Source organism: Hermetia illucens, chromosome 3, assembly GCF_905115235.1.
Source record: "Hermetia illucens chromosome 3, iHerIll2.2.curated.20191125, whole genome shotgun sequence".
Classification (NCBI taxonomy): Eukaryota; Metazoa; Arthropoda; class Insecta; order Diptera; family Stratiomyidae; genus Hermetia; species Hermetia illucens.
This window is the reverse complement of record NC_051851.1, coordinates 16,883,917-16,897,285: the sequence shown is the minus strand read 5'-3', so window position 1 is coordinate 16,897,285 and position 13,369 is coordinate 16,883,917. Positions and strand designations below refer to the sequence as shown.

General features: G+C 45.0%; 1 protein-coding gene across 3 annotated transcripts; it reads right to left on the bottom strand.

Annotated features, from left to right (window-relative positions):
• Positions 1-2,463: 2,463 nt before the first annotated feature.
• On the bottom strand, positions 2,464-12,024 carry LOC119652881 (probable cytochrome P450 9f2). Of its 3 annotated transcripts, none has more exons than XM_038057245.1 (4): positions 11,677-12,024; positions 3,535-4,033; positions 2,752-3,469; positions 2,464-2,693 (listed from the first exon to the last, which is right to left on the bottom strand). In XM_038057245.1, the coding sequence occupies exons 1-4, from the start codon at positions 11,904-11,906 to the stop codon at positions 2,527-2,529; spliced, it is 1,614 nt and encodes a 537-aa protein (XP_037913173.1). In that variant the 5' UTR covers positions 11,907-12,024; the 3' UTR covers positions 2,464-2,526. The 3 variants fall into 3 exon arrangements, with proteins under 3 accessions (XP_037913173.1, XP_037913175.1, XP_037913174.1); XM_038057247.1 differs by having other exon boundaries at positions 3,535-4,053; positions 11,677-11,782; XM_038057246.1 differs by lacking the exon at positions 2,464-2,693 and having other exon boundaries at positions 2,744-3,469.
• Between the last annotated feature and the right edge of the window lie 1,345 nt (positions 12,025-13,369).

Here is a 13,369-nt window from a genome sequence, read left to right as displayed (position 1 = left end):
AACCCTCTCTTTTGCAGAGTCCAAAGGGGACCATGCCAAATTGTTTCGCCCATTAAAGAGAAAGGGCTTAGTGCCATCACAAGAACTCCTCTATTCCTTAGAACCCAGTCCGTAATCATCCGCGCTCTCCACAGAGGAACTGACCCTGAAGAAATTAAGGCCGAACTCACTTGGCTCGGTTGCAAATTTTGTGACTAAACAAGGATAATCCCTCGCTCCCTATAAAATCTCAATAGACCAGATTTATAGCCAACTCTGAACCGTCCCAAGAGCTAAGTGAAGTTTTCAAGGTGAAGTACATCCTTCATCAAAAATATCCTTCGAAAAGGTGAAACCAGTGGAGGAAGTGCAGTGTTACAACTGCCAAAACCCCGAAGGCAACTGGAAAATCTTCAGTCAAGCAAAATTTTTTTGAGAAACCCCCATCGAGACCCTGCAAACTTCTTCAGCTGGGGCGGCAATAGTTAAAACTATCGATCGTAGACGCAAAGGAATTATAGGGGGCAGAACATAGCTATTCTCACCAATAGCCAAGCAGCGATCAAGGCACTTAGGTCCAACCAGGTGAACTCTAAACTGGTATGGGAATGCCTTGAGAGACTGAATACACTCGGCTCGTCCAAAAAGGTCTGGATACTTTGGGTTCCAGGCCATGCTAGGTTGGAAGACAACGAGGCAGCGGACGAACTAGCCAAGAAGGGAGCAGGAACGTCTTGACACGGGCCAGAATCCTTCTGTGGAATCGAAAACGGTTTCATGGCTAAGAATCTAAGAAATGAAGAGGAACGGTTGAGGGAACTATACTGGGTGGACCTACCAGGGATGGAGTACTCCAGGGTGCGTATTTGGGGATACGAACCCATATGTAGGAAGGATTACTTAAATCTCACCAAAAACAAACTCCGAATCATAGTGGGAATTCTCACTGTTCATTGTCGGCTGGACTATCACCTAGGGAAGCTAGGGATATCTACGGACACTGCTTGCAGGTTTTGTGAGAAGGATGACGAAACCTCTATACACGTCCTGGGAAAGTGTCCGGCACTTGTGCAAAGTAGGTCGAGGCAACTGGGAGAACACTTAATACCAGATGCAAAGCTAAAAGATCTGGAAGTAGGGAGCGTACTAAAGTTCCTAACGGTTATAGGCCATGGTTCAGATACTATGATCAAAAGGTACACTATAACCAGTAAAAAGGGCACAATAGTTCTTCAAGGACGCGGTGCGACTTTCCCTTAACAGAATAATAATAATAATGGTAGACGGATTGTGGGTAATTTGGCCATGACTTACTAGTCTTCAGCAATCTCCACTCCACGGGACGATTTCAACTCAAAGCACACCTTCCTGGGGCGACAAGGCAGTTAATATAAATAGGGGAACCCTGCTAAAAAGGATCCACAACCCTTTTTCGCTGACCAATATTCAAATGGTTTTACCAGATACACCGACAAGACCGAGTAGCCAGTATTTCTCGACTACCTCTCGCTCTCTGACGAAACCAAACAAAGTTTCCAAGTGAAATCCTGTAAAACATCACTGAGAATGTCCGATCGCTTTGTAGTTGAACTCCAACTTTCCTCGTCTTCTCAATTGCAAAAGCGACCTGACGAGATTACCAATTTTGTCATTGAAAATTTACCTATCGTCTCCATAAAATTTCTTTTCATCTTCAACGGCGCAACAACCGGTATCTGGTCTAGGTCCACCTTAGTAATGAAATCTTGACACCCCGGTTTTGCCCCGAGTTTCACCAATTCGATATCCACAAAAGCTGTCTGGCGTCCTGGCCTACGCCATCGCTCCATCTTAGGCAGGGTCTGCCACGTCTTCTTTTTCTACCATGGATAATGCTCTTACAGACCTTCCGGGTGGGATCATCCACATCGATACGGATTAGGTGACCCGCCCACCGTAACCTATTGAGCCGGATTTTATCCACAACCGGACGGTCATGGTATCGCTCATAGATTTCGTCATTGTGTAGGCTACGGAATCCTTCAAACGAGTTCGCAATGTTTTTTGCTAAGAAGAAGTCCCCGAGGAATACATAAGGACTGGGAAGATCATAGTCTTGTACAGTAAGAACTTTGACCCTATGGTGAGACGTTTTGAGCGGAATAGTTTTTGTAAGCTGAAATAGGCTCTGTTGGCTGATAACAACCGTGCGCGGATTTCATAATCGTAGCTGTTATCGGTTGTGATTTTCGACCCTAGATAGGAGAAATTGTCAACGGTCTCAAAGTTGTAGTCTCCTATCCTTATTCTTCCTGTTTGACCAGTGCGGTTTGATGTTGTTGGTTGGTGGGTTTTCGATGCTGACGTTGCCACCATATATTTTGTCTTGCCTTCATTGATGTGCAGCCCAAGGTCTCGTGCCGCCTGTTCGATCTGGATGAAGGCAGTTTGGTATTATTGAGATAAAATTGAAGGTGGTAGATGTAAATTACTATTCACATTTAATTTTTTGGCATATTACATTACTTTATTTCTACGAGCACAATACGTGACAATAAATGAGTAAATCTATTTTCTAGGTTTAAAATTTATCCAAAATCCGCACTTCGCATGGAGTTGAAAGCTCCCTTGTTTCAACGCTACTGGAATACGGGATCGTGGAGAGGCTTCAAAAGTAAACTCTGATAGCAGATGGAAAATAATTGCTTTGGTTTCCATCAATGCAAGTCTGGAACCTGAAATGAAGGATGGTTTGAATTTGAAATTTTTAATTAATGGTCCCAGATTAATTACCAAGGCAGCCCCTTGGGCCAACTCCAAACGGTAGATATGTGAATGGGTCTATTTGGGTTTTGTTTTCCGGACCAAATCGCTCGGGGTCGAATTTATCTGGGTTAGGAAAGTAGTCTGGATCATGGTGAAGACCAGCGATAGGTATTGAAACGACATCTCCTGGATGCAATTTTACAGTTCCGCCTGCTTCATCACTTATAACATAAGGCTTGTTGCAAACCCGGTCCGTAGCTGGTGTCGGTGGCCATTTTCTCAGTGTTTCTGATATAACCATGTCCATGTACTGCATTCCTTGAAGTATTTCGTATGTCAAAGGTCTATGGCCCAATCTTTCCCGAACTTGATCGATTTCTTCAATCAGTTTTTGCTGAATGTCGGGGTTCTCCATTAGTTCGTAAGCGCAGAAACACATTAAAGCGGATGACATTTCGAAACCTGCGATGAAGAATCCAAAGCACTGGGCGACCAACTCGTTCTCGGTCCAAATATGGTTCACTATGTTTCGACCCACACCCGATTCTTGAACTATGGCAAAACCTTCATCAATGTCGGATTTTCCAATGTCATATGCTTGCAGAGCTCCTCTACGAGCTTCCATGAGAAGGTGGATCATGTCTGGACGAATGATCCCTTTCGTGGCTCTTTCTTGCATCGTTTCCAATACGAGACTGTAGAAATATCTTGAGAATTTCTGATCGAACAACTTCACTTTGAAAAACTGCAATAAAGAAGGATTACCTATGACCAATCTGGGTTCATTAAAATGAGGATGGAAAGGCTTACCTTCATTATTTTACGAAAATTCGCAAACAAGAAGAACTTGATAGCTATAAACCCGGAGAGGTTCGTAGCCTTTCTCGACATATGATAAAACTGATTATTCTTTTCCAATAACGAATTTACTTGGATTCCGAAAGCGCATGTTGCTGTCACGTCGTAGGTGAAGCGTGTGAAAAGGTCTTTCAATTCCATTTCTATCAGTCCTTTCCCTTTGGCTTCGGACTTTAAAAATTTACTGGCATTATGACTACACTCCTCCACCAATTGAAACATTTGACGCATTTTACTCCCTGTGAAAGCGTGACTGAGGGTGCCTCGCATGTCTTTCCACAGTTGATCCTCCAAGAAAAATAGAGTATTGCCGATGAGCGGCTCATCTTCAGCGTCCAAGAAAACGGGATGATTTAGAAAGCATTCGAAGTCCCTGATAGCAATTTGCTTGATAATTTCGGGGCTGGATATAACGAGAACTGGATTGCGCACTTCGTACGTTCCATAATATCTGAAATATGTAAATGTGGCCTAGAAAATAATTAGGAATCTGTCACCAGTTATTTGATATATGAATGTATATCTATTCCCTACAATGAGAGGCAGCTTCTTGGGATTTTTAGTTGAATGAAGCACACTAACTTAGGGGAATTCATCAACGAATACATGATTACCAAGTGGCCATGGAGAACCTCCAGTAGGCGAATGCTCCGAGGCCTAATTAGGGTGAACAGGCCGGAGTCTGCACGGGACTCACTTGACGTGACTCCAGCCACAAAGCCTCATCGGAGATGATCTGGTACCATAGAAACCACGATGGCCCTCTGAGTTCATATTTCTCAGGAGAATTCCTGGGGTATATCAGGACCGCTAGCCTCCTCAACAAAAAATTCACTTTGGGTTGGGTTAGGTCTAAACTTACGACGGATTTCACTCCAATATAATTCGTACTCATGTCGTGCCTGCGATTACATATAAATGTAGCGATTACCACATATCGCTACGTGACCGAAATGCTGCTCCCAGGCAGAGGTGGGGCAGCGTCTGATGAGTTGCCTTTCCTTTGGACGAAACCGTCAGTCAACTTTTTTAATAAACCCTGGGGTAGGTGTTCTCTCTTGTTGAGGTGCATGATGGCTATAGTTATGCCGACATTATTTGCAAAGCTCCATGTGAGCACAAGCGTGGAGTTAAGCTATGCTACTCGGGCACCGTACCCCTTAATCATGGAAGAGGCTTTAAGGAGACCTTGCATACACTAGTGTTAATGCATTGACTGCACTCAGTATGAACCGGTATCGTTGTCCCAGTCACAGTGGGGCTCTGATTATGGTCTCCAAATTCATCTGTGTCCGAGGGGAACAGTGGGGTTAGGTCGAAACCGCGGGCATTCACGTAAAACCACCAGGACTAAAAGGGACAGAAATTCATGAGATACCAATTTGAAACTTTGGAAACTATCTTGCCATCGAAACGTGAGCAAAACCTCGAATATTGGTTGATCTCACGACTAATATCTTTGGTTTTTGAAAACAGTTTTCGATTGGTTTCTGGAATGTGCACACGATCCTCTATACCGGTATCGAGGGCCCTTAGAATGCTCACTTTCCCCAACTTGATCAATCATTTCGGCCATATCAAATGGATAATCTGGAGTGAAGTGAGGTGGTAGGACTCTAGCGAGTACGCCTTTCCGTCCTGCAACCTGCAAATTCTGAAACTATCATATTAGTGAAGCATTAGTGCCTTGGATAGTAAGTGAATCAACCCCAAAAGGACTCAAATAGGTTTGAATGACGCTGATAGCTTGGAAAAGGCAGACTTTCGTGACCTGGTGGTCAAATGTGTAGCGTTACGCACCAACGGAAATTTCTAGATAAGGACCCTTTCGAGTGCCTCCTGAAAAGGAGTGGAGAAAGGTTGTGGAGAAACCGAAGTTCTACGAACACGGGATCCTGAAGCAGTCAGCAATGCTGTGATTGAGGGCACGCCAGCAGTGATAGATAAGTTGACGTCCACCGAAAGAGTGTATGTAAAATGGTTTAGTTATAGGGTCAGGACACATGACATGCTCCCTGCGTGTTTTAGGTGTCTTGGGTTTGATCACTGCGTGGCTAACTTCCGTGCGAAGGACCATATCTGCGCTCGTTGGTCGCAGAGTAGCCATATGGCCTCCTCTTGCAATAACGAGGTTCACTGCCAGAACCGTGCGCTTCGGGTATTTCCGGTCAGGCATATGCTACGGTCAATACTTCCCCCGATTTATGTCGCAAGTATGGCTGGGGTCAATGCTTCAATGTTTCAACTCTTGAGCGCTTCAGAGGCGTCAGTGATATTGATGTTACGCGTGTGCAGCAAAGGCGTCTGTCCAGTCATGGAGATTATTGTATGGATGCCATGCCAGTGACCTCATTCCTATTGAGGTTGTGCTGGTCAATAGGGGTGTGAATGCCAATGCAGACTCCCACTTATGCCGATGCGTTGGAATACGGGTAGGTGGAATATATTTCTCGGATGGAGGAGTTAGATGGGCGATCTCCCTTCTCTGAGTTCTCTGAGCCGAACGAAAGACTCGGAAGCACGTCACGTGGTGGACGAATGCTATTCATATTAAGCGGAGGGAAGTCCGTCGCCAGAGGAAAAGATTCCAAAGCGCCGTCTAAGTGTTGTCAATCCTGATGTTGATGTTGACCAACTTAGTGGGTATCTCGTCTTATAAAGATCTGTTGAGGTAGTCTAAAGAAGCAGACTGGAGGCGATTCGTTGCTGAGCGTAGTGAAGACCCCGGTCTACCGAATATGCAAAGAGAAACATAGTCACGACATAGCTGGCATCAAGGTGAACGGTGTCCGGATAACTGAGTGGTTAGAGCGCAAGGCTGCCGTACGGAAGGTTGGGGCTCAAATCTCACTGGTGACAGTGGAATTTGTATCGTGATTTGACGTCGGATACCAGTCGACTCAGCTGTGAATGAGTACCTTTGTGCAGTATACAGGAGGACAGCCTTGAGGGTGTGCTCTGCCTTCAGGACTGTCTCAGATGATGCAGCATTTGTCATCTCTAGAATGATGCCGATTGACATCTTGGCAGTTGAGATGGCGAATATATACAATGCGAAGCCAATCTCTTCCTTATTACAGACGAAGAACGCTGAGAGAGATCGATCTATAAATAGATAGCAAGAGCGGTGGGAACGCTCGGGAAAGGGTCGGTGGGCTCACAGGCTTATTCCTGCCATCAAGAAGTGGTTGCAGAGACGACACGGTGAGATTAACTATAATCTCACCCACTTTCTCACGGGACATGGAGGATATCGCCAATACCGGCACAGGTTTAAATTGGAGACCTCACCCGACTGTCCAAATTGCGATGGAGTCCCAGAGGACCCAGAGCATGTATTCTTCCACTGTCCGAGATTTGTGGAAGAAAGGAGGAAACTAGAGGACACTCTAGGAGAGGTGCTGGTACCAGAAAATCTGGTGCCGAAAATGCTAGCACATCAAGAAAACTAGGATGCGGTCAACTCCATGATCGCATCTATTCAAGATAAATTGCGAAAGGCAGAGGAAAGGAGAATAGCGCGGTCACGTGCGCCGCGTATAGAAGAAATGGGATTAAGCTAGAGTGAGCTGACTCCGCCCAAGATGAAGATTTCCACCTCCTCACAAAAAAAAGACACCGACTCGATTCTAATAAGGTTTTGTTTCACACAAAACCACATTGAGTGCGCTGCAACTAAAGCATCTTCCATCGCTGTAACGATCTCGAGGATACTACCGAACATTGGTGGACCAAGACAAAGGCGACGTCGTCTTATTTCAATGGTAGTTAGTTCCGTGCTATTCTACGCAGCTCCAGTTTGGGCAACCGTTCTGGAAAACAAATCAAACTGCGGAAAACTAGGAATGGCGTGTCGACGAAGTGCACTCCGGGTATGCAGTGCTTATCGAACGACATGAGGAGAAACAGCATATGTACTGGCAAGGACAATCCTCATAGACATTTTGGCGGATGAAGGTCGGCGTCTCTACGACAAAATGTATGCAAACGGGGAGTCTATTGCACTTCGACGGCAACTAGCACGCCGCAAAATGGCAAAAGAGATGGAACGAGGCACAAACTGGCCGTTGGACCTATCGTATCATTCCACACATTCGAAGATGGATTGAAAGGGGCCACGGGGAACTAAGCTACGAGCTAACACAGTTTTTAAGTGGACATGGAGGTTATTGGGCTTATCTATACCGATTTCGACACGACGAGTCACCATGCTGCCCAAGATGTGGTAACGTGGCTGAGAATGCGGAGCATGTTATATTTGAATGCCCAAGGTGGATCTTACAACGACGAACCCGGCAAGGACAACGGATTAACGATTTGCGCATTTTATCATGGAACGTACGCTCCCTGTACAGACCGAATGCTGCTGAGCAGCTAGCCGATACCCTGTCCCAATATAGGGCTGATATAACAGCGTTACAAGAGATGCGATGGACAGGGACCGGTTTCCTGGAGAAGAGCCGCTACACCATATATTATAGCGGTCATCCAGTAAACCATGTGCTCGGAGTAGGTTTCTTAGTCAGCTGAAAAATGAAACCTGTTGTTATTGGCTTTGAAAATATAAGCGAAAGACTGTGCACTCTGCGTTTGCGAGGCAAGTTTAGAAATATAAGCCTCATAAACGTTCACGCCCCTACAGAGGAGGCTGAGAGAGAGAGAAACCTTCTACGAGGCAGTTGAGCGGACCTTCGAAGCCTGTCATAATGTCAACAGTCAAGTAGGGATGGAACCAGTATTCAGGCGATACGTTGGCTCCCATAGCTTATATAGGGATACCAATAATTACAGATTGCCCATTATCCAGTTAGCAGCATCACACGAAATGGTTGTTGGAAGTACCTGGTTTGCGTGGAAAGCGGTTCACAAACATACGTGGGCCTCTCCAGACGGGACCACTTTCAACCAAATTGACCACGTGCTGACTGAGCGCCGCCACCTCTCAGCCTTGATGAATGTCCGAATATATAGGGGGGCCAATATAGACTCGGACCACTTTCTCGTTGGCATGGTGCTCCGAGCTCGAATTACGACACCACCTACAATCCCCTCTGACAATCAGGTGAGAGTGAACACTGAAGCCATCCACAACACAACCCTCTGCGACACCTATAAGAGGGAAATGGATGCCGCAATAACCGCAGTCAACAGAGGTCCTGGAGATGAAGCATCAACAAATGACCTTCACAACCACCTGAAGAACGTTATCATGGATATGGCCACAAAGATACTTGGCCCCAGCCCCAAAAAAAGTCGGAACGGCTGGTTTGACAAGGAATGCGGGCTAGCAGCGGAACGGAAGAATGCCGCATACCGAGTAATGTTGCATTTTCAAAGAACACGGGCACGCGCAGAGACTTATCACGAATTCTGTCGAGCGGAGAAGCGACTTCACAGACGGAAAAAGGAAGCCTGGAAGAACCAACAAGTCTGTGAACTCGAAAAGTACCGGGAGCAATCGCACCAGGCGCGGAAGTTTTACCAACAAGTCAGGAGGATGAAGCCTTACACCACGATGCTCATCCTGCCGAGACAAAGAGGGAAATCTGATTTCCGACAGAATGGGCATATTGGAGCGATGGGTTGAGTACTTTGATGAGCTACTGAACAACCAGAACATCGGCGAGTTGGAGGTCCCGCCAACTGAAGACGACGGACAAATACTGCCACCACCAAGTATAGGAGAAACAGTCCGTGCAATTCATCGCCTAAAAAATCATAAGTCGCCAGGAACCGATGGAATTACAGCCGAATTAATTAAATATGGAGGCGACCAGTTACATCAAGTGGTTCATCAGCTTGTGCTCAGGGTATGGGACAGCGAATCAATGCCTGACGATTGGCAACGAGGCATTATCTGTCTTATAAAAAGGGAGATATCACACAGTGCAGCAATTATAGAGGTTACCCGGAGTTACGTTGCTGAGTACCATCTAGAAGATATTCTCCTCTATCTTGCTAGGCCGGATAGCCCCATACGTCCAGAACATCATTGGCCCATACCAAAGAGGCTTCACTCCAGGCAAATCAGCAACAGATCAGATTTTCCCTCTGCGGCAAGCGATAGAAAAACTATTGGAATATGGACAACAGTTGCACCATCTATTCATCGATTTTAAAGCCGCCTATGATAGCATAGCCAGGGTAAAACTGTACACCGCCATGAGAGAATTCGGTATCCCGACGAAACTAATGAGACTGACTAGGCTGACCCTGAACAATGTGCGGGGCCAGATAAAAGCAGCGGGATCACCCTCAAGACCATTCGACATCAACAACGGTCTACGACAAAGGGAAGAACCACCCGAGACGTACAAACTGCCGTCATCCAGATCGAGCAAGCGGCGATTGGTGCGAGATCTTGGGCTGGACATCAATGAAGGCAAGACAAAATATATAGTGGCAACGTCAGCACCGAAGACGAATCAACCAACAACATCAAACCGCACTGGTCAAACACGGAGAAGAATAAGAATAGGAGAATACAACTTTGAGTTGTTGTCAGCCAACAGAGCCTATTTCAGCTTACAAAGACTGTTCCGCTCGAAACGTCTCACCATAGGGTCGAAGCCCTTACTATACAAGAAAATGATTTGCTGGTCCCCATATATTCCTCGGAGACTTGAGTCCTTAGGAAGAAGAATTGCGAACTCCTGGCCGCGTTCGAGAGAAGAATCCTCCGAAGAATTTTTGGCACCCTACATGAGGATGGGCGATTCCGTAGACTACATGACGACAAAATCTATGAGCGATACCGTGACCGTCAGGTTATGGATAAAATCCGACTCAATAGGTTACGGTGGGCGTGTCACTTAATCCGTATGGATGAGGATGATCCCGGAAAGTTTATAAGGGCAACATCTATGGTAGAAAGAGAAGACGAGGCAGACCCTGCCTAAGATGGAGCCATGGCCAGACAGCTTTTAGGGATATCGAATTGGTGGACCTCGGCGCAAAACTGGGATGTCTGGAGTTCGTTATTAAGGCAGGATTAGACCGGATACCGGTTGTTGCGCCGTTGAAGATGATGAAGGTTTACAGTACACCAAACTAGGCTGGAGGCGATCGCTTAACACCTGGAAATATAGTGGAGTTTATGTTGGAATCAACGGAGGCTTGGAATCAAGTGGTAATTGAGCTAAAAATGATTCGTCAACAGGTAAGGCATGAAGAACTGCGAAGAAAGCAAGAAAGGGAGCGAACAATAATGCGCCGCAGTTAAGAACTGATCCAGCCCCGCGATGCAATGCTCATAGTAGTCCCGTGGGGAGAGTAGTAGAAGAAGGAGGTGGTTTTAGTGAGTAGGAGTGTCACATAACTGCATGGCAGGTGCCAGCAGTAGGTTTTGAACCTTTCCACCTTCCAACGATGAAAAAAAACAAGACGGACAGACAGACAGACAGATAGTAAAGCAAAGCTCGGAGTACACAAAACGATAATAAGACCTGCGCTATGCTACCGAAGTGAAACATCCACCTTAACACGAGCTTCCAAAAGCTTGGTCAATACCTTCGGCAGCAGAGACCTGGGGAGAATAATAAGAGCTAAAAAAGAGGGCGACTAATGGTGAATCAGATCACTCCGATACCTAAAAGGGAGGTATTGGAAAAGAGAGCAGAAAGACGAAGACTGAAAGTGCTGGGCAGATTCTGTTGACGAAGACAGCGCATTTCTGCCCGGATTTATAAGTTAGCACACCATCAGGACATCCTGAAGGCCAAGCCTTGAGAAGCACGGAGAAAAGCGTTAGGCCCACACTCGATTGTAGCAAAATGTTAGCTCTTCGAAATTCCAGAATCTGATCATATGCGTATACCTCCTATTGCTTACTAACCCCTTCATTTACTAATCTTTCTTACTGTGAACTTCGTGGTGAATACTATCTAGAGAATCGGTCAAGTTGAGAAGTATTTTTCAAATCCATCGAACACAAACCGCCCTATCTATCTCAATAGCGATACCTATACTAGAATTAGTTTGTAATCTTATCTACTCTAAAATCACTACGAAAACAAGGTTCAATGAATATTTGTAGATGAATTCCAACCTAAAATTTTCAAATTGAGTATCTTTTGGCAAAGAATCTTAACTCACTTGTAATCTTTGAATTTCAGATAAAACCGCTTGACCAAATCAAATAGTGACTCTTGGCGTAGTATTAATCCTCTGTAATTCCCAAAGAAGAGTTTTGGCTTTTCATGCTTCACATTTTTCTTCTCGAAGAAGTCATAGGTGGATGTTAGCCATTTATAGGCAACAAATAGTAAAATACACAAAAACAGCGTCCACTTGGTCCACAAAACTGATAACACTGTCCCGATCATCGCAACTGATTGAGGTGAATCACTAGGTAAAATAGACCCCTAATATAGATAGACTACTTGATTAATAATTGCGATAACTTAATTTCCTAAGGCGCAAGTAGGTACCACGACGCACTACACATTTTTAAGATCTGTCCAAATAATGATTGAGGTTGAGCTTTTATATCGGGGTTGAATTTGATTTTGTTATCTCCGAAGAGAGAGGGAGTGATTTTGAGCTCATATTTTGATATCTTAGTTCCAAAGAGTAGGAGACCATTCACTCATGCAATACTATCCAAACATATTGAAATTAGATTTGGAGCTTTGGGGCCGCAATGTTTATAGATACAACAGATTAGCGATCTCACGGTCTCAGATCTAGTGTGAATATTTATTATATTATCTAATGCGGGATTCTCCACAGGACATCAATCTTCAGAATCTCCATGACTCGTTGTAAGAAAAATTTCAGCTGGAAATATTGTCGGTGAAGCCACATGTACTATATAGAATAGAACATGTAACACGTTAGAGAACAAATCTGAATATTTCTCCCACCCTAATTCGCGAGTGGAAAATGTCAAAAGCCAAAGTGAAAGCATCAAGAGAATTCAGAGGGTAGGTATCTGTGACCGCTCCGAAGAGCCGAATTAGTGCTGTGAGGTGCCGTTTTGATGCCGCAAACTCCTAGAACCATGACTGCTGTTTTAAGAGCAAGAAGGCAGATTCCAGCCGGCTCAGATCTTCAGAGCCAGCCCTTAGCATTCACGAAGGAAAGGAGCTCCCACAGTCTATGTCTTGTGGCGGAACGGGAAGCTTGCGTGTCGGTCACAAGCTAGTGTAGTTACGTCATCCTCATCCATCCGCCTACACATGTCGGCATCGCCAAAGAACGATGCCTAAACAAATAATCGCTAGCAAGTAAGTTAGTTTTATTGCACTAGACCTAAGTAAATACATAATTGTTAGGAAGTAAGAATAAGGAAAGGATTTGTATTTTATTGCTTGCATTGTGACCCTTTAAAAGGACATGTAACTGCAAGCAAAGGGTGCACTCTTATCCAAGACATTAAAGTGTAGAGTTACATTTGAAATTATTTGTTTTGCAAAAGCGGATCACGGTCGGAAACTCGTGATCATAATTGTCGCAGTCGGTCTGCGAGTGTTTAAAAACTATCTATCATTCACAAATAAAAGAACCTGGAGAATCTCATCAAAGATTTTTCTTTACTCACGCTCAACATGACAATGGATTTCAAAAGTTTGTCGGGCAATATTGGAGCCCTTTCGAATTTCGATGGAACGCAGCTGGATCTATTCCACTTTATAGATGCAGTGGATGCAGTGATACATCAAGTGAACAACAGCCCTTTCAAAGCCATCCTTCATCAGATGTTGTTAGGACGCATCGTTGGAAGAGCAATAGAGGTTTTGCATACTCACATCATAGAATCCTGGTCAGAGGTCAAGGCGCTCCTCAT

Excerpts from the sequence above, each read along its gene's own strand:
- LOC119652881 (XM_038057245.1), bottom strand. The coding sequence starts at position 11,906 with ATGATCGGGACAGTGTTATCAGTTTTGTGGACCAAGTGGACGCTGTTT. Across the intron at positions 4,034-11,676 it reads CTGAAATTCAAAGATTACAA|ATATTATGGAACGTACGAAG; the intron begins GTGAGTTAAGAT and ends TACATATTTCAG. Across the intron at positions 2,694-2,751 it reads TGGCCCAAGGGGCTGCCTTG|GTTCCAGACTTGCATTGATG; the intron begins GTAATTAATCTG and ends CCTTCATTTCAG.